The 26,090-nt window shown below is 33.8% G+C and overlaps 2 protein-coding genes across 3 annotated transcripts in view; one reads left to right on the top strand and one right to left on the bottom strand.

Annotated features, from left to right (window-relative positions):
- Nucleotides 1–26,090, top strand: part of LOC126741882 (obg-like ATPase 1) — a 44,477-nt gene that overhangs the window by 677 nt on the left and 17,710 nt on the right. Inside the window, exons 2-5 of one of the 2 annotated variants that reach the window (XM_050448341.1) lie at nt 1,867–2,048; nt 11,577–11,637; nt 17,866–17,993; nt 18,061–18,236. In XM_050448341.1, coding sequence (XP_050304298.1) covers nt 1,868–2,048; nt 11,577–11,637; nt 17,866–17,993; nt 18,061–18,236 — 546 coding nt within the window. In that variant the 5' untranslated portion in view covers nt 1,867. Of the gene's footprint in view, nt 1–1,866; nt 2,053–11,576; nt 11,638–17,865; nt 17,994–18,060; nt 18,237–26,090 lie in introns of both variants that reach the window. The other variant, XM_050448340.1, reaches the window with a different exon arrangement.
- On the bottom strand, nt 648–8,591 carry LOC126741881 (adenylate kinase 9-like). The gene is made up of 2 exons (XM_050448339.1): nt 7,743–8,591; nt 648–7,287 (listed from the first exon to the last, which is right to left on the bottom strand). The coding sequence occupies exons 1-2, from the start codon at nt 8,479–8,481 to the stop codon at nt 2,099–2,101; spliced, it is 5,928 nt and encodes a 1,975-aa protein (XP_050304296.1). The 5' UTR covers nt 8,482–8,591; the 3' UTR covers nt 648–2,098.

Raw genomic sequence — 26,090 nt, 5'->3', positions numbered from 1 at the left:
ACGGGCGAAAAAAGCCCCCCTATCAGATTGAAAATTGCCGTTTTGTGGAAATTAAGTTGCGCAAGTTAATGTCTGTTATTTGCGAGAATGTACAGCCAGACGTTTTAATACTGGAAAATTCTTGTCTATTTTAACTCTTTTTTTTTCTGTACGGTCTATCAGCGTAATCGCTCCCTAGAAACCACTTAGCTACGCCACTGTATCAATCAATCGTGACGTCATCAGTAATATCTGTCAATTTTTTTGCTAACTTAAAAAATGCCGCCTTCCCTTTGTTTTATTTCAATTAAGGCGTGGCTTATTGACAGTTGACCTGTCTTTTTGCAATCATAAAGGTGACAGTTGCGAATTTCAAAATGGCGGATGCACGCTAAATTGGGAAAACATTAAATAGTAATTAAATTATTACTTCTCCCCTTTATAAACTGGGTCAGTTATCCAGTAATATGACAAGCACTATACCTGTTAGTTTTTCAATAAGGCGTGGCTTATAGTGACAGATAAATGATTTCTTTTGACATAAGAATGACAGTTTTAAATTTCGAAATGGCCGATGGGCGCCATATTAGTGTCCAATTGCCTGGAAGAATTTAAATATTTAATTCTTCCAGGCAGTTGAGGACATTACTCATGTTATACAATACAAATTGTAATATCATAAAAATTTAATATGTAAAAGTTAAAGTTGCACAAGAAATAATGATAGATGGAACCATAAAAGGAACTATACATAATAATATGGGTGTACAACTAATTTTTTGACAATATAATATGTTTGCTGTAGGTATAAAAAGTTGTGTGATGTATGCTCACAAACTTAAAGTTTAAATATACAAACATGATGGCCATATTCCCAAAATGTCCGTAAATATTTTTAAATTCCTTCCAGGAACCCTGATCTAACCTTTCCTTAGGTTCACCCTAATTTCTCTATCATAGATTTACCTATTAGATTAATTACACATCAACTTAAAGGTTCAGTTAATTCCCTTTCCAATGATATAGACATCGTGGCCATATTTTTGGAATTTTTTCAAAATTGCTTCAAGGAACACCTGATCTAACCCCCCCTAAGTTCTACCGTAATTTCCGTAAAAATCTCCTATCAACCCCATTAGACATCAAATTAAAGCTCATTTAATCCAATTGCCTGGAAGAACTTAATAATTTGGTTCTTCCAGGCAGTTGAGGATATTACTCATGTTCTACAATACAAATTGTAATATCATAAAAATTGAATATGTAAAAGTTGAAGTTGCACAAGAAATAATGATAGATGGAACCATAAAAGGCATTATACATAATAATATGTGGTGTTCGACTAATTTTTTAACAATATAATATTTTTGCTGTATAAAAAGTTGTGTGATGTATGCTTACAATTTTAAAGTTTAAATATACAAACATGATGGTCATATTCCCAAAATTTCCGTAAATAGTTTTAAATTACTTCCAGGAACACCTCATCTAACCTTCCCTTAGGTCCACCCTAATTCCTCTATCATAGATTTACCTACTAGATTAACTAGGTATACATCAACTTAAAGGCTCAGTTAAATCCCTTTCCAATGATATAAACATCGTGGCCATATTTTCGAAATTTTCGGATTTTTTTAAAAATTAGTTCCTGGAACACCTGATCTAACCCCCCCCTAAGTTCTACCCTAATTTTCTTTCTCAATTTCTCCTATCAACCCCCTTAGTTATACATCAAATTAAAGCTCATTTAATCCAATTGCCTGGAAGAACTTAATAATTTGGTTCTTCCAGGCATTTGAGGACATCACTCATATATAGTCCAATTGACTATTTACCAAAAATAGAATTACATTTTCTAACTGTAATTATTTTTTTTTTTACTTTTAGTATGCCACCCAAAAAGGTCCAAGAACCAGAGAGGAAACCGATGATCGGTCGTGTGGGCACCAATTTGAAAGTTGGCATCGTTGGAGTACCGAACGTTGGAAAATCGACGTTTTTCAACGTGCTGACCAAGAGTTCCGCTGCAGCGGAGAATTTTCCTTTCTGCACCATCGACCCTAATGAAAATAAGTATCTTTTCCATAAAACTCTAATATCACTAATACAGTACACCTAACTATTCCTCAAAAGTGTCCTGATAACTATCGGCCCTTTCAAAAAACTTCATATTATCAACACATTCATCGACAATCCTGGACACCACGGTGGTCACACTTGGAGTCTTTGGAGTGGGCGGAGGTAACACAAAAGGAGGCAAAGGCTCCTCATAGTGCACATAAGGATTTCTGTAATATTTCATCATGTCCAGATATTTTATAAGATTTTCTCTCCTCTGGTTGTACAGTCGCATCCCTTCTTCATAGTACGGCCTCAGTTGGCTGGGTTGTTCATTTTTCACTTTCAAAAAAAGCCCTAAGCCTATTAGGGCCGAAGCTGAAATGCTTAGTCCAGGCAGCACCGGTCTTCTCTTGGTAATTTGGCATAATCCTTGCACGATATACTTTGCAACATATTGCTCCAGAAGGCCTAAAATTGGTAATTCTCTGTACTTTAATTCAGGATAATTAGGGGCTTTGAACTCGATTCCTAGCAAGAATTTCGTGGGGCTTCTCATGAAATCATTGAAACACTCCTTGGTGTCAAACAAATACACTTTATCATCGTACGTGACCGCCAAAGTAAGCTTTCCTTCAGTGAGAATCCTTTGGATTTTATAACAGACCGCGCAGGCCCCATTTTCGTAGACGTTAAGGGGCATAGCAATAAATGTGACCTTCTTGGGGACGCTCGGGGGCATCTTGTGTTTATTATACGGCGGTAAATACAGTTCAGGGGTTTTCAGGAACACCTCGATATGCTCCTGGCATATCCAGTAAAAATGATTTCTATACTGGACCACGCCAGTTCTATCAGGAGGCTCTCCGCCATTCAGTAAGCTATTGGTCAAGTGTAAACACACCGGACAGTAACTTTTGAAGGCACTCTGACGCTCAATGAACTCCAAGGGGGTCACCAGCAAGTTTCCCAAACGCAACGGCCAATCTTGCATGATATTCTTATAATAGTGATTGATTTCGAATATGGTGCTCAGGATGTACTTTTTGCTTTCATTCCATAAGTCCCACAAGGACTTATCGATGGGCAGGCGCACCGTCGCCTGGTATTCCTCGTCGAACCATTTGCGGAAACTGGAGGATTCGTTGGCCCATTGGGCGTACAAATGACAGATAAACCGTCTTCCCAACTTTGGTATGCCATTTTTTCCTTCTGTATCGTTGCTTAAGCATTGAGCAACCTGATTTTTGGTGGCTATTAAGTCGATGACCAAATTGGGCACCAAATCCATATAAGCCAGATGTCTGGTTTCATTTAAGTTGTTTGGAAAGCCGTCAAAGACTACCCCTTGAGTGATAGCTTTAGGAGTGATAGTGGCCGCCTCCACCGATCTTATGACCATCTCATCAGTGAGCTCCCAGCCTTTTCTTAGTACTGATTCCATGTTTTTTGCCAAGTCCGATTGGAAGAGGTACTTCAAGACGTATCTGGCTGCCTGACCTCTTGAAACCACTTCGAACCCTAACTCCCTCCGGATCCTTTGGCATAAGGTGGTTTTACCACACTTCGGAGGTCCTGTCACTGCCACTTTATAGCTTAGCAGTGGTAGATTAAACTTCACATTAATATACTTCAGAGGGTCTTTTTTAAACAGCTCTTTTGACTCAGCACTTACTATGAAGTATATGTAGCTCCTATGAATGATTGCGTATAACTCCCCATTGTCCTCAGCCACCCGATACATCTGATAAGGGATCTCTTGGTTGTAGTACTGCACAGGGCAAAACTTCCCAAACTTACTTAAGAACATATAGCCGAGGCTCAAAAGCTGCTCAGCCATTTCCAATGATACCTCATAGCATGCTTCGAAGCTGCGGAACTTTAATGGATCAATCATCAAGAACGTTGCCATCTCAGTTTTGTCTATATGGTCCAAGTTCAAAGGGGTCTCTTGGAAATTGATGGTCTCTCTCAAGCATTTGTCCCTTATAAGGCTTATAGCAGCAATGTCAGCTTGAATTTTACTGTAAATCACTGGTTCAGTCTTTGAAATGAAAACTTCCGGTTGTTCCACGGGGGTGTCATAAATGATGGCAGGAAACTCGTTGTCCAGGATCTTGTTTACTTCATCAATATCCTGTTGGTCCGCCACTGAATCAAAGCTGACCAAAGAAACCCCTTTTAAGTCTTCCGTGTCTGATTTGGCTTGTTCAGAGGTTTTCACTTTTGCGGTATTGTACCTGACTTCTCTTCGCTCTTCTATGAGCTCGTTGAACCTTAAGGAGCGTTTCTCGCGCCATCTTTCCAACGCCTTGCTGTGCTTCTGTTCGTTCTCTATTCGTTGCTTCTCCATCTCTTCTTGCCACGTTTTCAGGTTCATATCGAGGATTTTCGTTTTCAAATAAATGTCGTCCGCTTGGAGGTACAGGATCACATCGGGGATCAGTTTCTGAGCGATCATTAGGTCTACGTCAAAATGGGTTTTGGGGAAATTATCCAGTACTATCCCGTGGGTTCTGAAAGGTTCTTTGAGCCAGTAGTGGGAGACGTCTGGAGTAAGATTTTTTGGTAAAGCAGATTGGGAGTTTAAGTAGGATAGTAGTAGCGGATTTTTGGTGCTGAAGAGGGTCTCTTCTGTTGGCACCCCAAAGTGGTTTTTTAGTATTTCGTCATAGTCCAGATAAATTAATCCGTAGTTTTCTGATATTTTTTTGGCCACGCGTGACTTGCCACAGCCAGATACCCCTAGGACACACACTCTTAGGGGTGGAAATTTCGTGGTGTACCCTTGAGGTAAATATTTCAGAGGGTCAGCGAGGAATTTCTGCATATCTTCAGCTGTGGCCATGAGGAAGACCTTCTCATTATACTTGACAGCAAAGTCTTCTTTACCGCGCCACAAGACAAAGTGTTCAATAAAACTCACTGGACAGAAGTCTAAAGTTTCTCCATACTTGCGTAAAGTTTCACTCACATCAGGTTTCAGTTCCACCAAAGTGGTATCTTCTTCCCCAAAATGCTCGGACATCGAGTGATCTAGGGTCATCACTTCTTCTGCCCGGTCCTCTTCAGTCAAGGGTTTCGCTTTATAATTATACTTAGCCTCAAGGGTTTTTATGGTGTAATGAAACAGCTCCGGCAAGGATTTCCCTGCAAGGTCAATTTCAATTGGGGTTATCTGGTGCTCCAAGTAAAACCTTTCAATGTCCCTCCACTCTCTTGTGAACCTTTCGAGATTTATTTTGTACTCGATCACTCTGGGCTCAAGAGAGTCGTCATCAGGAGGGTCGTAGAACTCTTGATGCTCCAAAATTTCCGTTAAAAACCCCTTTGCCATCCCCTCTTTGTAGGACTGAGTGGACATCTCAGAGGCACACCTCCAAGCCACGTCATCCAGGCCGATCTCCTTAAAAAACCCCTTGTAGTCCCTAAAAAAGGTGCTTGTGCGCTCCTTAAAGTTATTCTCCAAAAAGCTCCCGTCGTCCCTAAGGACAATGACGTCATCTCCCAAATAATCTGGAGCGAAATCCTGAAGAATCTTCAAGTTTAACATCATCCCGTCAATGATCCAGCCACCAGGACCATAACCCTTTTTCTGGAAACTCTCTTCTGCCTCTAAAATGTGCTCTATGAACATATCTCTGATGCTACCGCCGGTTATTTGGAGGCTGTCTAATCCAGCGTTTGCCAGCACTTCATTTACGTAATCCTTGACGAATTGGTCTCGCTGGTTAGCAGGTTGGGCATGGTGCTTTTGCGCGAGCTCAGCAGGTAAATGCTGCAAAAGCTTCTTCCGTTCAGTGATATACGATTTCCAAACGGGAATATCTAGTTTGTATATGGGCACGCACATCTCTTGCAACTGCTCACGGATTTTACTCAGAGCAACCGCTTGCTCCGAGTCTTCAATCACGTCGGCGGTTTGCACCCGTTTCATTGCCATAGGAAAAGAGGAGATCTCCAGCTTCTCCTTCTTTTCTTCGCGCTCCAGTTCGTCTTGTATAGCAGACATTTGCTGCAGGAGTTCGATCACCGCTTTGACCCACTCTTTGATCTTTTCCACTCGTTCCTTCTCCAAAGATTCGACTTCCGCCTTACGTTTTTGGTTGAGCAAAGCGATTCCCTCTTGGATGGCTTTTTTGCGTAATTGTTCCAGGTACTCGCCTTGGCGCTGCTTCATGAACTGTTCCAACATTTTGTCCACTGAAAGTACTGTGGCGTCCAAGTAATATGCGAGGCAATGGGATAAGGCTGTACGTCCGCTCAGTTTCGGACCAAAAATGAAAATTCTGCAAGTGGTTCTCGGGTAGGGTGGCAACAAGTAGGGGCGAGGGTTCTCGTAGAATTTCTTATAAGCCTCCTCGTCTGCTAGGAAGAATATCTTGTTCATAAACTGCACTGGGTACTTGGCGCTGCCTTTGATGATTCTGCCCATGGTCATTGAAACCGGGCATAAAACCTCCCATGGGCTCAAACTCCACAAGTATGACTCACTTGGCGCGTGACGTCTTCTGAACTGCTTGAAGCATTCCTCAGGTGTGACGTTCTTGGATTCGTCTGGATCAGCTTGTGATCCGTCAGGATCTTCTCCTAGTATGGTCACAGTTTTGTAGTACATCTCCAAGTCAGGATCGATTAAACGATAAGGGATCAATGCCGGTTGCACGTTCATCACTTGCAGTCTGGATTTGATGATGCTGAACATCCTGGTGATGCAAGTGCGCCCGTCTACACGCAAGTAGTACTCGGGACTATGCGCCAGGATTCTGTCTTGGATAAAATTGAATGCCACATAGTAGTACTGGTCCAGTTGCGTCGAAACGTTCGCCTTAAAGTCACGCGGAAGCTTCACCAAGGAGCTTAACCTAAACTCTTCATTCAATAAATCGTTCTCGGACGTATCGTCTACAAAACCGACACGTTCTTCCTCAGGGAGGTTGCTCAAGATGCTGTTGTACCTTCTGCGCTGCAGATCGATCATTTCACGAGAAGTAACGTCGAAGCGATAGCTGTCTCTCTTGCTCAGGACGTCCATGGTGCCACAATGGATGTAGATGATGAAATATGGGTCTTGCATTAAAGCAAACAAGAAATCCAGCTGCTGCTGGTAGTTTTTGTTAAAAGTCGTCTCTTGGTCGCTCATGGTGGACGTGGAGTTGCCCTGGGTGCTGCTCTCGGTGTTTTTTGACCCGCCTTGGGTGGAGGTGTGTTCGCTGTTTGGTTTTGATGATGGAGGTCCTGGAGGAGGATCTGGAAAAAAATTATTTTTGTGTTATAAGTAGAGGAGATGAGTATGTAGATTTACTGCAAGAAGCAAGTGGTAGTCATCAAGACTTTGCAACTAGAGAAAGAGAGATGCAAAAAAGTAATGATAATTGAGAGGGGCAGGATTATGGATCAGGAAACTTTAGGATCTTAGAGAGAGATGAACAGAAGAATGGGGCTCAATGAGTTTCTGTTGACTCAACTCACTTCTTTTTCCAAAAATCTAATTTTGTATAATAAGGAGAGGAGATGGATATGTAGAACAGTTACTGCAAGAGACATGTGCTACTCATCAAGACTCTGCAACTAGAGAAAGAGAGACGCAAAAAAGTGATGATGCTAGAAAAAGACAGGGCTATGGCATCTTTTAGAAGCAACACACCAATAAGGAGAATCACTCGAGTAATCTTGGACAGAGACGAACCGATGAATTGACTCACCTGTTTTTCCTGACTCCCCAATACTTTTATCAAAAATATCCTGGAAAACCTCCTTAGCGGCAAAAATGGCAGATTCAGTGGTCACTGGATCATCCTGATACAGGTCATTTGAAATAACTGGCAAACCACATAAGACGAACCCCCTGTGCTTGGCCGTTGCCGACTCGACCTTCTTCTTCACCAATTTGAGTATTACATCGATCCCTACCGCCCGCCCTAGTCTCAAATTAAAGTCAATACACTCTCCGGTCTTTGATCCAGATTCTATTTCTTCCTCTATAAGGGTCTGGGGTTCTATATAGACACATTTCCAAAAATTGGCCAGTTCTCTTCCGAGTTCTTGCTGGCCAATGTCAGGTTTGCCCAGTATGATGAAACATAACGGACGAGATTGTAAATATCTTATTTGAGCATCACGTTCTGAGTAAGCGTCGTAAGTGGGTCCAGACAAATCCAAATACTTCTCCCTTTGGTTCTCGAGGATTTCCGGTTTGGCGAGGACAGCATTCACTTTGCTTAAAGGGTCAGCGTCTTCTATGTGGCTGTAGTAAGAGTTTACGAACGGATAAACTTCATCATATGGCTCGTCTTGTTCCTCTTCCTGGATGTATTCCACAAAAGGGACTTTGGAGATGTATGCTTCATTTAAAATGACTGTTTGATCGAATTGTAGCTCGTCTATGTCCTGGTTTTGCGAAATAAAGGAGTTTTGTTTGAAAATCTTGGTGGTGCTTGACATTTTTTTTGACTTATTGGGAATGTTTGGTTAGGTTTCACCCAGGATTAGAGGCAAATATATCAACAAATTTAATGGAGAGTTTAAATGTGTTCGAGGTTTTATTCGAGAGAGAGAAAGTATGGTCTTCGAGGTAACCACTCACTTCAAAGACCAAAATCTCATGAACTAGTGGCAGTATTTGGATGAAACATAAAGCAAAATATTCTGGAAAGTGTTCTCGACACATGTTGTTTGGGGTTCAAACCTATCATAGTAACAGTTTCGGAAATATCTGGATTCTTAGGTTGTGGTTCCGCAGGGAGAGGTTTAGTCTTCAAGGTGGCCACTCACTTCAAAGTCCAAAATTTCAAGAACGAGTAGAAATATCTTAATAAAACAAACAGCATAATGTTCTGGAAAGATTTCTTAACAAATGTTGTTTAGGGTTCGAGGTTGTCAGTTTTATAGTTTTGGAAATATTGGGATTTTCAGGTGGTAGTGTCCAAGGAGGACGTTTCGTCTTCAAGGTGACCACTCACTTTAAAGTCCAGAATCTCAATAACTAGTGAGAATATTTTAATGATACAAAAAGTATAATATTTTCGAAAGACTTCTTAACAAATGTTGCTTAGGGTTCAAGGTCGTCAATTTTATAGTTTTGGAAATATTTGGATTTTCAGGTAGTGGTGTCCAAGGAAGACGTTTCATCTTCAAGGTGACCACTCACTTTAAAGTCCAGAATCTCAAGAACTAGTGAGAATATATTAATGAAACAAAAGGCATCATATTCTGGAAAGTTTTCTTAATAAATATTGTTTAGGGTTCCAGGTTGTCAGTTTTAAAGTTTTGGAAATATCTGGATTTTCAGGTGGTGGTGTCCAAGGAAGACGTTTCGTCTTCAAGGTGACCACTCACTTCAAAGTCCAAAATCTCAAGAACTAGTAAGAATATCTAAATGGAACAAAAAGCATTTTAATCTAGAAAGATTTCTTGAGAAATGTTGTTCAGGGTTTAAGGTTGTCAGTTTTATAGTTTTGGAGATATCAGGATTTTCAGGTGGTGGTATCCAAGGAAGACGTTTCGTCTTCAAGGTGACCACTCACTTCAAAGTCCAAAATCCCAAGAACTAGTGGCAATATCTTAATTAAACAAAAAGCATCGTATTCTGGAAAGATTTCTTAACAAATGTTGTTTAGGGTTCCAGGTTGTCAGTTTTATAGTTTTGGAAATATCTGGATTTTCAGGTGGTGTTGTCCAAGGAGGACGTTTCGTCTTCAAGGTGACCACTCACTTTAAAGTTCAGAATCTCAATAACTAGTGGGAATATCTTAATGAAACAAAAAGCACCATATTCTGGAAAGATTTCTTAACAAATATTGTTTAGGGTTCCAGGTTGTCAGTTTTATAGTTTTGGAAATATCTGGATTTTCAGGTGGTGTTGTCCAAGGAGGACGTTTCGTCTTCAAGGTGACCACTCACTTCAAAGTTCAGAATCTCAATAAGTAGTGGGAATATCTTAATGAAACAAAAAGCATAATATTCTGGAAAGATTTCTTAACAAATATTGTTTAGAGTTTAAGTTTGTCAGTTTTATAGTTTTGGAAATATGTGGATTTTTGCGGCTGAGGTCTCCAAGGAAGAGGTTTGTTTTTCGAAGTGAAATACTTGACCGTAATGAGAAATTATTTCAAGTACTTGATTATCTTTGAATCATTGCTTGGTGCCTAGAAAAATTTAAAATATGACCACAAGTACCTGAAATAAATCAAGAACTTGAAACTCATGTAAAGTCATTTTAATTGCTTGGAAAAGTCAGAAAAATGGTCTTTAAGTGCCTGGAAAAAATGAGAAATTATTCTTGGAGCTTCTTGAAATATGACCGCAAGTGTCTATGATAGATAGATAAGAAATTATCTGGAAAATTTTGAAGTATGAGCCTAAGTACCTGGACGAGATGAGAAATTATTTCAGAATCTTAAAATCTATGGAAAATCATTTCAGGTGTCTGGAAAAGCGCGAAAAATCACCTCAATTGTTTGAAAGAAATGAGAAATTATTACTGTAGCTTGAAACCACTTCAACTGCTTGGAAAAATTACCCCAAATGCCTAAGAGCAATATAAAATTATTCCAAGAACTTAATACCTCTGAGTCCTTACTTTAAGTGTCTGGAAAATTCTAAAATATAGCCACAAGTGCCTGGAAAAAATGAGACAATATTTCGGATAGTTAAAACCTATGAAAAACCATTTCAAATGTCTGGAAAAATTGAGAAAATCCGCCCAAGTGCCTGGAAGAAGTGAGAAATTAGTCCAAGAACTTGATACCTTTGAATCCTTGCTTCAACTGTCTGAAAAATTTTGAGATATGATTCTAACTACCTGGAAGAGAAGTTTTGCGCTTTTTCAGACAGTTGAAAATCATTTCAACTGTCTGAAAAAGCGCAAAAAATCACCCCAATTGTTTGAAAGAAATGAGAAATGATTCTGATTTATTAACTGCTTGGATAAATTACCCTAAATGCCTAAGAGAAATAAAAAATTATTCCAAGAACTTGATACCTTTGAATCTTTGCTTAAACTGCCTGGAAAATTTAGCCACAAGTGCCTGGAAGAAATGAGAAATTATCCTTGAAGCTTGAAACCACTTCAACTGTATAAAATTTCGAAAAATGTCCCCAAATTTCTAAGATAAATAAAAATTTATTTCAACAACTTGATACCTTTGAATCCTTGCTTCAACTACCTGGATAAATTTGAAATAAGACTGGAAGTACCTGAAAGAAATAGGAAACCATTCCAGGAACTTGAAAGCCATGAAAAATCATTTGAATTGCCTGGAAAAAATAAGAAACATGATCCAAAGTGCCTGGAAAAAAATGAGAAATTATTCCAAAAACATGAGTAGTATTCGGTACAAATATTCATTAGAACCCAAATTTGTCCAAATAACAATTTTGGAAATATCTTGGGCACCAGCTAAGGCTGTTTTTTCACCTACTCCCTCGAATTTTAACAATTTGAACTTGTTATTTAATTAATATAAAGAAACCTAATGTATTTAATGACATTTTTGGACAACATGATATTCACGCCTAACAGTTATTTCTTTTTATACGTAGGGTACCAGTACCGGACGCCCGATTTGACTACTTATGCGAGTACTTCAAGCCTGCAAGGTAGGTAAATTGACAAAAAAAAAAACCCTTATTGTACCAATATTGTTGAAAAATAGCCCCATTACACCCAAATAACTCTAGTTTATAACACACAAGTCTAATATTATGGCAGCCCAATTTCCCCCTATATATGTATAGTCTATTAATAAATGAACGGATATTATGCCTCCATAAAATGAAATTTTTGGGTAATCTAATAATCTAAATAGTGTCCAATTTTCACGTGCCAGAACAAAAACGAGGCGCGTTCCCACCGACGATGGGGCGCCGGCCAAATTGGAGTTTGGTCATTAGTTCACGTGATTACCTCGTTGTTATTGTTTAACCTATAAAAAGGCCGAATATCAAATTAATGGATGGCGGTTTAGAGTTATTTTATTGTAACATTTCTTTAGGAATACATGGATTTTGATCGTGATGCAACTTGTCTCTTTTTTCACTTGTAATTTTATGTTGTTTCACAATGGTGATATAAACTCCAAGGATTAATAATTTATTTATTTTTTTCAAAGGAATTTGAAAAATTAGATTTTTTTTTCGAAATTTCAAAAAATACTCAAAAACAAATATTTTTCAAGTTCTATCAAAATAATGTTAAATATCTTGAATATGAGGTCCGTCAGCAAAGAATTTTGTTTATAAAAGGCCTTTTTCCTAGTTAAATATGTGATAAGTTAGTGATGTTTTGTGATATACATAATTATAATGCTAGGAAATATACTGACACCGTTCAAATAATTATTATCTAATAATATAAAAATCTGTGATAATATCAATCATTTTAAACGATTTTAAAGAATGCATATTTAAAAATTAAAATCTTAGGCCCATGTTTTTTTCATATTTAATTTTTTTCGTCTTAGTTTTATCATTTTATATTTATATTAATAGTTTTATAATTTAAACTTTTTATAAATACCGGGTGTCTATAAATAATTATTTTTTTATATCTAGCTGTTATATTTTTGTTGTAACCTATTATAATATTAAAATCCTGTAATTTACACGTAAAGAAATTTGCTAAATAAAAACTAATATATTTTTTTTGCAAAAAATAGTCAAAAAAGTTTAAATTTCTTAAAGGGTTCAAGATTTAAATTTCCAAAATCCACAGACGACAGCTTTTAGGAAAAAATAAATAAATAATTCATATTTTTTAATTTTCTAATTTTTTGAAAAAGAAAATTAAAAAATGAGCAAAAATTTGATTAACAATCTCAGAGGCTTCATATTTATATTTTTAAGATCCACCATAAGTAATTTTTAGCATAAAAATAGTCAAGGAAATTAAAAAAAAAGTGAATGAAGTAGCATCAATGCTACATAAAAATAGTTATAAATAACTGAATAATTTAAAATTTTTGAAGGGTATAAAAAATTATAAAAAAATACAATATCCAATTGAAAAAATAGATAACATAAAAACGAGTATAAATAGAAATATTATTAGAACTTAAGCTAAAATTATAAAAATAAAACACTAAATCTAAACAAATAAACTTACTATGTCCTGACTAAAATGAATTTTCTCAAAAGCTTTTAAACTGATTTAAATTATCACACGTTTTAATAATTACAGGTAATTTGTTGAACCGAATTAGGCTTTTATGTAAGCCTGAAGTAAGATTTTGACTACTGTTACATCTTTCTACTAGTATGAAGTCTGTACACTGTTTAGTTTCTTAATTATAAAAATCTCCAAGAGTCTTAACTTTAGGTGACAAATGTGTGTAAAAATAAACATTATACGTTGATTTACATACATAATAAAAAAGTACCTTTCACATAGAAATGACAGGTATATAACGATTACATTTTTATATTAGTTAGTTATTTTGGAGTTATTTCTAATTGGTTAATTCTACAGTGGTGGCCAAAAGTATGGAAACTTTAAACTTGGAGTGTTTAACAAATCTTCTGTGTGGATTCAATCAATGGATTCTTTAAACAATGGAGGTGAAGCAAAAGAATGTTGTTTATTAGTTTTGATGAAAGAAGAGTTATTTCTCTGTGGCCAAATGTATGGAAACCTTTAATAAAATCATAATAATTGTTTACTACACGCTGTTTAACGGTACGATTTTGTTTGAGTGAAGACAGGCATCATGCCTAAGTGTAAATACTTATCTAGTGATTTAAAAAGTAAAATAGTTGAACTATACCTGAAGGGTTATAAACAAATTGAAATAAGTAAACATTTAAACATTTTAAAAGGCACTGTTTCAAAAACAATTAAAAAATTTGAAGAGAGAGGAACTGTTTCGGTAGCCCACAAGCAAGGAGGACCAAGAAAGTTATCCAAAAGGGCTATGAAGGTAATGAAAAGAATATCGATGAACGACCCAAAGAAAACTTCTATAGATATTTCTGGAGAAATGAGTGAAATGGGGATTTCTGTGTCTGCTCGCACGGTGAGAAGAAGGCTAAATGAAGTGGGGCTTTTTGGAAGAGTTGCTGTAAAGAATCCACTAATATCAAAGAGAAATAGAAAGGATCGCTTGAAATTTGCACGAGATCATCTTACCTGGTCTCAGCAAAATTGGAATACTGTATTGTTTAGTGACGAAAGTAAGTTTCAATTATTTGGGAGTGACGGGAGACGTTATGTCCGGCGACCAAAAGGTACAAGGTACAGCCACAAATACCAAATGCCTACAGTAAAACATGGTGGTGGAAGCGTAATGATGTGGGGTTGTTTCTCCCGATCAGGTGTTCGCCCTCTGGTTAAAATTGATGAAATAATGGACCGTTTTCTATAAAAAGACATATTGGAGAACAACATGTTGCCTTATACTGAGGAGGAAATGCCATTGAGATGGTTGTTTCAGCAAGACAACGACCCTAAACACAAGTCCCAATTTGTGAAAAACTGGTTAAATGAACAGAGCATTGCTTTAATGGATTGGCCTTCACCAGTGCCCAGATCTGAATCCCATAGAGAATTTATGGGATCATTTGGACAGGAAGATTCGAAACCATTCAATTTCAAACAAGGCTCAACTGTGGGAAATACTGCAAACTGAGTGGGCTGCCATTTCCAGTGAAGACTGTGCAAGACTTGTCGATTCTATGCCACGAAGATGTAGAGAAGTAATAAATTCGGAGGGATATGCCACAAAATATTAGCAGATTTTGATTTAGATGTAATTTATATAAATAACTTTCTTCAGTTTCCAAACTTTTGGCAAAGAAAATATTAATTTTATTTCATTTTCTTTTTATAATACGTTTAATTTCAAATTAATATGTTAAGTTAGGTAATATATTATATATACTTTATCACAATATGAGTAACTTTATTATAGTTCCTGCTTTCTTAAAAAAAATACAAATTAAAAAAGTTTCCATACTTTTAGCCACCACAGTATATTAGGTTAGACTATACGATAGAGATGAATAATGCTGTCATAGAGGAAGTGCAATAATGTTAAAAATAATTTTTTCACACTCACATTATTAAAAATACAGAATTTGCACAACAACATAAAAACAACTGCATAAAAAATAGTTAAAAAAATTTTACGATTTCTAATTCTTGGCTAAATCCTAAATATATTTAATCTCTATTTTTCAAAGAAATCCGATTTTTTTTTGACGAAAATTTCGGATTTATTGCTGAAAAAATCACATTGAAATTTTCAAAATTCACCAAAAGATTTTTTAATTGTATTTTTTTTGCATTAAAGAATAGTCAATAAATATAAATAATTCGATTTAAAAAAAAAATTAAATACTGAAAATAGTCAAATGTAATTTTTTTTTTTTGGGGAAACAATTTAATTAAAAATTTAGAAATTATTACTGAAAAGTCTCATCACATTTAAATTTCAAAAATTTACCAGAAGATTTTTTCGTTTTTTTTTTGCACAAGAATATGTGGTCAAAAAATGCCAATTCAAAACGATTTGTGGCAATTTTTTCTGGAATAAAAATTAAATTAGTAAAAACTTATTCTGAGGAATTCAAATTTATTTGGGAAAATATGTCAAAAATTAAGCAAAAATTTGCGAATAATTACCGAAAAATTTCTTCACATAATAAGTATTTATTTATTTATCAATGCTACAAAAGATTCACTACAATAATAATTATAAAAAGTATAAAGGCCGCTTAAATCTAGGAATAAAACCAAAAGTTATGAATTGTTTGTAAGGGAGAACAGTAACATCTAAAACTAAACCTATGCTAATAAAAAAAGTTAAAAATTAATTAAAACTGTATAAATAAAATTAACATAAGACACATAATGTCGATAGGTAATTTCTTATACTCTGTACAGGACAGAGTTGAGCAACTGATTTGTGTTACATATATCTGTCAGTAGAAAACCTGTGCGATTTCTAGTACATTTTCAAAAACTCTTAATTTATCGCAGACGTAGGTGAGTAGAAGATGTCGTTTTAACTTAAAAATAAAGTAATATACACTAAACATAATTCTTTGGTTGACAGACAGCATATTTAGGACACTTAGCATAGATTTCACAGGAGGATAATTATTAACGATTACATCTTAAAATCAATCATATAGCTCTGTTTTGGATTATTTTCAATTGGGGTAAATTAGACCGCAATGTTGAAACAATTAACAATATTAAATGATTTTTTCTTAATCTAGGAAAATTAAGATCAAGGAAATTTAATGGAATGTCTCAAATAATTAACAAAAGATTAATAATTAAACTAGAAAAATTTCTGAAAACTAAGAGAATTTGAAGAAAATGTAGAGAGATATTACAGATCCCCAAAAAAAGATAATTAAAAGTAGTTTTAGCGTAAATCCAAAAAAAAATTTCAAGATTTTCGAATTTTTAAAAAACTTAGAAATTCGACAAAAAAATTGGAAGTTATTGGAGTAAACAATCTCAGATCCTAAATTTTCAAAAATCCTCTAAAAAGGGGTTTTTGGATTATTTTTTTGTTTTTTTTTTCATAATAATAGTTAAAAATATCTCAAGAATTTCTCGAGTTTTTGGTGCAAATCAAAGAAAAATAAATTTTTTGGGTTAAATTTGAAAAAATAAGCAATAGTGCAGGTAAAAATTTCGGTTATTTAAAAAAAACTAATTAGTCAAAAACATATCGGAGGAATTTCATTTATTTTTTTTTTGGAAAAAAATCAAAATATTGAGATAATTATTGAAAAATCTCAGAGGCTTCAAATTCAATTTCTTGATATCCACAAACACGAGACTTTTGAGAAATAAATGAAAATTATCAAAAGTTTATTAAAATTGCTAATGCTAGTCCAAAAAACAGGCCCACATTGGTTTTTTGGAAAAAAAAACAAGAATTTGTCAAAATGTATTCATCATATATTATTGTACTTGTATGTAGCAATATGCTAAATAAATAAACATTATTATTATTATTATTATTTTTTTTTGCAGATCTTGGAAACCACCATGAAATCCCATGACAAAATTTACAATCTCTCTCTCTCTTTTTGACCCTCTATCAATATAACCCCGAACAACCCTCTTAAATCTTTAGTCACAATACGTTATCATTAATAGTTCATCTTATTTAATTAACAACCCAAAACCTTTTAATACCATTTAAACTTCAAGTCATTACAGCAATCATTCCCTTCCTACACCGTCATCCTTACACGCATCTATTCACTTAACCATACGGTTAACTCCCCATTGATTTACCTTAACTAGAAAATCGTAGAAAAAATTACAGAACTGTTAAGCGATTTTAAAACACACCCGTATAGTGCGTGCGAAGTCAATCTATTAGGGGGCCTTATCGAAGGACCAATTTCTAGTCAAAACGCTCGTTTCTTCGCAATTTTCGTGATTTGCCGCGAGTCAAATGGAGTCGGATCGATGATTTTATTGGAAATTGCTTGAAATGTGCGTTCGATCGACCGACGTATAAATGAATCCTCTTAAAAAGCCAAGTTGAGTATCATTTCATAGGGATCTTCAATGATTCTAGGGTCTAAAATGGGCTTTTTCTCCAAAAATAAAGAATACAAAAGCCATTATTTAACATTCCAAACACACCTGGAAATTGCACTTTCTACTATAAAAAAAAGTGATCCGTGTATAATATAATAAAAATTAAATTGGACGATAAAGAAAATGCCTAAATAAAAGAACTCTGATGCCGTACGTTCGACCACCAAAACCCATCCTGTTCTAGACAAAGGGGACTTATAAGAAGAATATTCTACAGGGCGTTTCCAATTTAAAAAGACAATTTTCTCTTGAACTTTCAGTAAAGTTCCGGCTTTTCTCACCGTAGTAGACATCGCCGGTCTAGTAAAAGGAGCCTCGGAGGGTCAAGGGCTGGGAAACGCCTTTTTGTCCCACATAAGCGCCTGTGATGCCCTCTTCCACCTTTGCCGTAAGTCATTATAACCTAAAATAATTATCCAAATTTTGTTTTTATAAGAAAAATACAAAAATTATAGGTGCATTTGAGGATGACGATGTGACGCACGTGGAAGGCGAAGTGAACCCCGTCAGAGACTTGGACATTATTTCGGAAGAGTTGCGTTTGAAAGACGAGGAAAACTTGATGAAAAACTTGGAAAAACTCGAGAGAACGGTAGGAAGGGGGGCGGACAAGAAACTGAAGCCGGAATACGTGAGTATATGCGGTGTGATAATTCATTAAAGTTTTCTCCAGGCATAAGGATTAAATCATTGTTTATAAGACTTAAAAAAAAATTAGTTTTCTGAAGAACTCTTTAGTCTTTTAAGATTTTAGTAAAAAAATCATCCTAAAATTGAAAATTTCAACTAATTCCAAGGGCCTAGAATGAAATATTTCAATCCTCACAAAACTATAAAAAAAATTAAGTCGAGTGCCTTGAATAAATTCAAAAAGAATCGTCAGAAGACTTGAAGATGAAAAGCCCACGAAATATATTTCAAAAGTATATACAAATTACGGAAAATGTCCTCAAAAGCTTGGAAAATTGTTTCGAACTTAAACAATCCTTCAAATGCCTGGAATAATTTTAAAAAATATTAATTTAGGAAATGTTTGCATAATTCAAGGCAATCAACGTATTTTGCTAACTTTTACAGGCAGTTGAGGTAATTTTAACTGCCTACAGAAACCCTATAAATATTAAAAGAAAATTAGGTAAGGTAGTACGTACGAGATGGTCCCCTTAAACTAAAATAGCTGTAAAATTCATATTTTTTAAGATAAACCAAAAATAACATATAACATGAACAACTAAAGGTATATTTATCCATCAAACTTTTCTCATATTAAAAACCACAGATTAAGTGAGGTTCTGTTAATATATTCTAATAGAACACATTAATTAAAAAAAAAACAAATAGTTGAGTTTATTTTCGCAATTTCAAGGCCCAATTTCTGCTTTTTTTTCTAGAGCTTTTACCTTATTTTTTTAATTTAAATTAAGCGGTTTACCCTGAAGAATGATCTTTATAAAGCATTACAACCACTAGACAATTTGGATAGATGTGTGATTAGCCTTAATTTACAAGAACCCAATCATTATCCCAAAAAAGACAAATTAAGGTATGGTCAATGTAACACCATAAAACGCAAAATATATTTTTGGAACATCCTGAGAAAAAAGTTTCCAGGCAGTTGAGGCTATTTTCGTCAATTTTTCTTTTAACTGTCTGGAAGGATCTAAATGATCCTTCAAATGCCTGGGAGAATTTTAAAAATTAATATTTTAGCAGTTGAGATTATTCCTTGGCTTATTTATTGCTGTCTAGAAAGCTCTTTTAATGACAAAAAATGTAAAATTTATTAATTAATTGATCTAAGACAAAAAAATGAAGTTTCAGATTTCAATTGAAATTTATGTCATTTGTCTAAAATTCAAGATTTCAGCAATTTTAAGTGCCTGGAATTTAATATTTTATTCTCCATAAAAATAAAAAAAAATTAAGTTGAATGCCTGAAGTCATGCCTGATTGAGCAATTTTATCAAAGTAGAAGCAATAATGGTATTTTTTTAATAAGAAATTTTAATAATTATAAATAAATGAATTTAAAAAGACCTAAAAACTTATTTCAAATTCCTGGGATAAATCGAAGGATATTTAAATTACTGAATAATAAAAAGTCATGAAAAATGACTTCGAAAGCCTAGAAAATTAATAAATACAGTTAACTTTACTTTAAAATTAATATTTATATTATGCGAACCTATCAGCCATTACAAATTTAATAACACCAATCAGAATTACAAATTTCTTATAAAACTAAAAACAACTTGGGTTCGATTTTGATCAGTACCAAGGATAAACTTGACCCATTATCAAAGAGTGGTATTTACAGATTGCAGTGTGATTCTTGTGATTGCTCATGATAGCCGAGCACTTAAGTAGACCCTCATCTGCATTTGGTGAACATATAAAATCTAACAACCATAATTCCAGTCCAAAGTCTAATTCTAAAATTCTCCAACAGGTAACCTCTAAGAACTATAACCGACTAGATTTTCTTGAAGACATTTATATCACCAACGAGCTCATAAAAAATCCCTCTTGTTTAAATATACAAGTGAACCTTAACAGACCTTACGTTCCATTACATAGAAGACTCCACAATTAAAATTTTTTATAAGCATTGGCAACTTTCTAATTTAAAAGTTCGCTTTACATCCTTAAAGGATAACAACTTCCTTATCCGAACAAAAATTCACTGTTGTAGTCTAATTTGTGCCACCAATTTATAACCAACTCGCACTACCGCACATCATTTACGATAATGACATCTAGACCGATCTGTCGCTACTACCACTCTGATAGGTTCGCATAATATAAATATTAATTTTAAAGTAAAGTTAACTGTAGGCTAACCTAACACTTTTTTCCCGCCATCTAAGAAACCACAATAAATGTAAACAAAACACAAAGGAGACCAACGTTCTCCCTTTTTTAACTACTGTTCGTCCTGTTTAGTGTTCTGCATAGTCTTAAGTGTATCTAAATGTTACGTGTAATTTTAATAATATCGAATTTGTTCCCACTATGGTAAACTTCTGGGCTTAACTGACAAGTGAGTACATTCCATTCGTTCACCTTTGACTATAGTGTCTTTTACACATTTAACACCAAACTCATTTCAGTTAGCACCGATGATGGCTCATACGCCGAAAGCGCTCTGCTAAGCTTTTAAAATAAAAATTGCTCGGAATACATCTGGTTTGATTGATTTGAAAAATTAAATTAGTCAAAACTTATGAAAATAAAATATAAAAATGAATTCGAAAGCCTAGAAAATGTGAAAAATTATTTTAAATTTCTGAGTCAAAAAATATCAAAAATTCGAATTTTTACACCAAAAATTAAAAAAAAAATGTTATAATAATATTATTATTATTATTATTATTATTATTATTATTATTATTATTATTATTATTATTATTATTATTATTATTATTATTATTATTATTATTATTATTATTATAATCAAAACTTATCAGAGACATTCAATGTTTCTTGAGAAGATGTTCCAAAAGTGAATGAATAATGCCCAAAAATCTCTTCATATTTAAATTTCAAAAATCCTCAAGTTTTTTTTTGCATAAAAGTAGCCAAAAAAAATTACTGAACAATAAAGCTTGCTGAAGAAAGATGCCCGAAATAAAACGAAAAATACCTTCAACGTACTGGAAGTGATGAAAAGTGACTTCAAAAGCCCGGAAAATATGAATAATTATTTCAAAAAAATATAAAAAGTACCTCTAAGACCTAAAAACTTAAAAGCTTAAAAAACTATTTTAAATCACTGGGATAAATTGAAGGAAATTTAAATTATAATTAAAAATACAGCCTGAGAAATTATTACAAATTTCTGCAATAAAATTATAAATCACTTGACTAAAACCTAAAAACTTACTTCAAATGAAAAATATTTCAAATCCTTGTGATAAATCGAAAAATATTCAAATTACTGAAAAATAAATTCTTGGACTTTAATAAAATTGTGTTTATTTCCAACTTTCTTAAAATTACTAACAATAATCAAACGCTAATTAACACCACATGAAAATAAACAGCCCACATGAAGCGGTACTACTCAAATGTGGTGAGATAGAACAAGTCGAGTATTTTAGGGACTTTTAGGTTTTAAATCCTAATTAACTGAGTTAAGTTAACAATAGTTATTTAAAATCCATAACTACACATATTTATTAATTAATATGAATACAAGTTTCAGTGGACATCCATATTAAATTTTTTACATATGAAACGATCTAATTAAATAAATTTTGAATCTTGTCATCTCTAAGTTTCTCGTTATATTTTATAATTTTTTAATTTGATTTGGAATCATATCATATATTTTAGGCGCTAACGAAGTGATATTTTCTATTGCTACAGTCTTGCTACATCTTGGTTTTATGTGGATGGGTTGGACATTTTAGAGGTTCCGCTTCCTTAAAGATTCCGAGAGCAATTTTTTTAGTACTTAATTAACTAACAAATGTATAGTCTATAAAAAGTTGCCCTAAAAAAAAATCTGTTGTTATAAATAACTTTAATAATCTATTTTTACATAGTATTTAATCCGCGGGTACTATAACTATTTACGCCTCCTCATCCACACAGACCATATAATAAGAAAAATAACTTCAAAGTATTGAAAAACATGAAATATGACTTCAAAAGCCTGGAATATATACAAAATTTAACGTAATGCGTCCATATTCCAGAAGAGATTGGTAACTAAAGATCCCTTAAATCCCTGGAAAATACGGAACTAACTCTAGAAAGAAACAGACTGATTTTATTCAATTTTATTTTTGCTTAAAGCCTCGTCCTCACGACGTGAATCGCGTAAGTTGCAAGTCACCGTTTTCATCATCGTCGCATTTGAATTTTTATTAATTCGACACCGTGGGACGCGTGGCCGATCGTACGTCATTCTTGTCACATTGTTCTGCATTCGGTTGTATTTTTTTTTTCATTTTGATTGATAATGTTGGCGTGGCTAGTGATGATGAATTGGTCGTTTACTAAAATTATTTCTTGTCTTAAGAGGCTTAAATTTGAGCAAAAAAAAAGAGGTGAAATTTGTTTCACTCTCACATAAAAACCTGGCATTAATTAAGAGGTGCTATTTCTATTCAAATACTTCTGTAAAAACCATTAAAATCTCAATAAATTAACCTCGATAAGGAGAAAAATCGATTATTTATTTAGGTATTACTAAAAGTTTAAGACATTCAATGATGACAACTATTTAATGATAATCGCAACAACCTTAAAGAAGTAGGAGATTGTAAAACTTCAGAGTTTTCTTTGCTAAATAAAATTAAAAAAAAACTTTTTTTTTTGGAAAAATAAACATGTCATCGCATAGACTTGGAATTTTAATGAAATTGAAAAAATTAATAAAGAAATACTTCTTCGCAATATTTGTAAATATCAATTTTGGTAGTTTTTTTTCTTATAAATCCAAAAAAATTAAAATAAATAAAAGGTTTAAAATTTTTTTTTTATTATATAAATAAAAATTCTACAATCGGAATATGCGAATTCGAGAACATATTTTCATGTGATCCACAAATAATAAAACAATGTATTTATTAGTATTTATTATTATACTGTTTATGTACATACATAAGAAAAAAATGGTCCAAGATTGTATCCTTGTGGAATAGTCAAGGCCTTAAAGAGAAAACTCTAATTTCTGTCTTCGATGTTCTAGTTAGGGTTTTATATAAGGCGTCAAATTATAATGAAACCCCAATTTAATAAATACGTATTTATTGAGAATGGAATGTGATCATCTGTCAAACGCTTTCGTGAAATCAGTATTTACAACATCAACCTGAATTTTGCGAATTACATTTAACGAAAAATTAAAAAAAAAAATTGACGTTATTTATTTCGGCACATATACGATAGTAATTTAAAAGTGACTAATTATGCCACGTTTTGTCTTTTGGTGACAATCATCAATTTTTCTCCAGATTGAAATAGTTTCTTGAAGAAATGTATTGCGCCTATTAAAATCTTATTAAGCATTGGCATTGTTTATGTTTTAATATTTTTAGATCCTTTGAAAGACAACTTGATTACGCTTCAGAACGGTTATATGAACAATAAAACTTGCTGAAGAAATTTACGAGTTTTCGATATTTTTACACTAAAAAGTGAGTTTTTTAAAAATCTGTTAAAATGAATAATTAATAATAATAATGAAGGGATTAAATTTTGAAAGATAAATTCAAGGCAATTAGGTCTGTCATGGACGGTTTTGTATTTAATGCGAATTTGGAGGTTAAATTGTATCTTTGTTAGAAATAAAGTTCCTGAGATCATATTGAAAGAAATGACATTAGATTTTAAAGGCAAAGACTTGATTCTCGCATAAAAATTCCATATGAATGAGTTGTTCTAGCAATGAACTTAAATATCTTCCAATTGCTATAAAGTTTTCTAAATTACTCTCAAAATGCTTCTAAATAAAGTAATTTTTTATTCCAGGCTCTTGTCTCTAAATTCCACACAAAAGCCTTTAAGTGAAGAATATTCTACAAACAGCTCTAAGAATCTCCAAATTACACCAAAAAGCTTCAAAGAAAGATTATTTTTTGCCCTATTCCAGGAGAGCTTGAGTGTCTTCCAATTGCTCTAAAAACTTCCAAATTAACCTCAAATGCCTCTAAGTAAAGTAAACTTTTATTCCAGGCTCTTGAGTTTCTGCAAATTGCTTTTTTAATTATACTTGAGAGTCTCTAAGTAAAGAATGTTTTATCTTATTGCAGGAACTTGAGCCTTGCAATTGCTTTAAAATTTTCCAAATTACACTCAAATGCCTCTAAGTAAAGTAATTTTTTATTCCAGGCTCTTGGGTTTCTGCAAATTGCTCTAAGAGTCTCTAAATTCCACACAAAAGCCTTTAAGTGAAGAATTTTTTGGGTTTCTACAAACTGCTCTAAGAATCTTCATATTACACCAAAAAGCTTCTAAGAAAAATTATTTTTTGATCTATTCCAGGAGCTTGAGTGTCTTCCAATTGCTCTAAAAACTTCCAAATTAACCTCAAATGCCTCTAAGTAAAGTAATCTATTATTCCAGGCTCTTGAATTTTTGCAAATTGCTTTTTAAGTTATACTTGAGAGTCTCTAAGTAAAGAATGTTTTATCTTATTGCAGGAACTTGAGCCTTGAAATTGCTTTAAAATTTTCCAAATTAAACTCAAATGCCTCTAAGTAAAGTAAATTTTTATTCCAGACTCTTGGGTTTCTGCAAATTGCTCTAAGAGTCTGTAAATTCCACACAAAAGCATTTAAGTGAAGAATTTTTTGGGTTTCTACAAACTGCTCTAAGAATCTCCAAATTACACCAAAAAGCTTCAAAGGAAAATTATTTTTTGCCCTATTCCAGGAGAGCTTGAGTGTCTTCCAATTGCTCTAAAAACTTCCAAATTAACCTCAAATGCCTCTAAGTAAAGTAAACTTTTATTCCAGGCTCTTGAGTTTCTGCAAATTGCTTTTTTAATTATACTTGAGAGTCTCTAAGTAAAGAATGTTTTATCTTATTGCAGGAACTTGAGCCTTGCAATTGCTCTAAAATTTTCCAAATTACACCCAAATGCCTCTAAGTAAAGAAAACTTTTATTCCAGGCTCTTGAGTTTCTGCAAATTGCTCTTTAAATTATACCTTACCTGAGAGCCTCTAAGTGAAGAATGTTTTATCTTATTGCAGGAACTTGAGCGTTGAAATTGCTTTAAAATTTTCCAAATTACACTCAAATGCCTCTAAGTAAAGTAAATTTTTATTCCAGGCTCTTGGATTTCCGCAAATTGCTCTTAAGAGTCTCTAAATTCCACACAAAAGCCTTTAAGTGAAGAATTTTTTGGGTTTCTACAAACTGCTCTAAGAATCTGCAAATTACACCAAAAACCTTCTACGAAAAATTAGTTTTTGCCTTATTCCAGGAGCTTGAGTGTCTTCTAATTGCTCTAGAAACTTCCAAGTTAACCTCAAATGCCTCTAAGTAACGTAAACTTTTATTCCAGGCTCTTGAGTTTCTGCAAATTGCTCTTTAAATTATACCTTACCTGAGAGTCTCTAAGTAAAGAATATTTTACCTTATTGCAGGAACTTCAGCCTTGCAATTGCTCTAAAATTTTCCAAATTACACTCAAATGCCTCTAAGTAAAGTAAATTTTTATTTGAGGCTCTTGGGTTTCTGCAAATTGCTCTAAGAGTCTCTAAATTTTACACAAAAGCCTTTAAGTGGAGAATAGATGGTGTAATTAGAAGAATCTTCTAATTACACCAAAAAGCTTCTAAGAAAAATTGTTTTTGCCCTATTCCAGGAGCTTGAGTGTCTTCCAATTGCTCTAAAATTTTTAAAATTAGGCTCAAATTCCTCTAAGTAAAGTAAACTTTTATTTCAGGCTCTTGAGTTTCTGCAAATTGCTCTTTAAATTATACCTTACCTGAGAGCCTCTAAATGAAGAATGTTTTATCTTATTGCAGG

Source organism: Anthonomus grandis, chromosome 11 (assembly GCF_022605725.1).
Source record: "Anthonomus grandis grandis chromosome 11, icAntGran1.3, whole genome shotgun sequence".
NCBI lineage: Eukaryota > Metazoa > Arthropoda > Insecta > Coleoptera > Curculionidae > Anthonomus > Anthonomus grandis.
The sequence above is the reverse complement of the archived record's forward strand: the minus strand, read 5'-3'. Positions and strand labels throughout refer to the sequence as shown.

Excerpts from the sequence above, each read along its gene's own strand:
- LOC126741881 (XM_050448339.1), bottom strand. The coding sequence starts at position 8,481 with ATGTCAAGCACCACCAAGATTTTCAAACAAAACTCCTTTATTTCGCAA. Across the intron at positions 7,288-7,742 it reads TGGGGAGTCAGGAAAAACAG|ATCCTCCTCCAGGACCTCCA; the intron begins GTGAGTCAATTC and ends ATTTTTTTCCAG.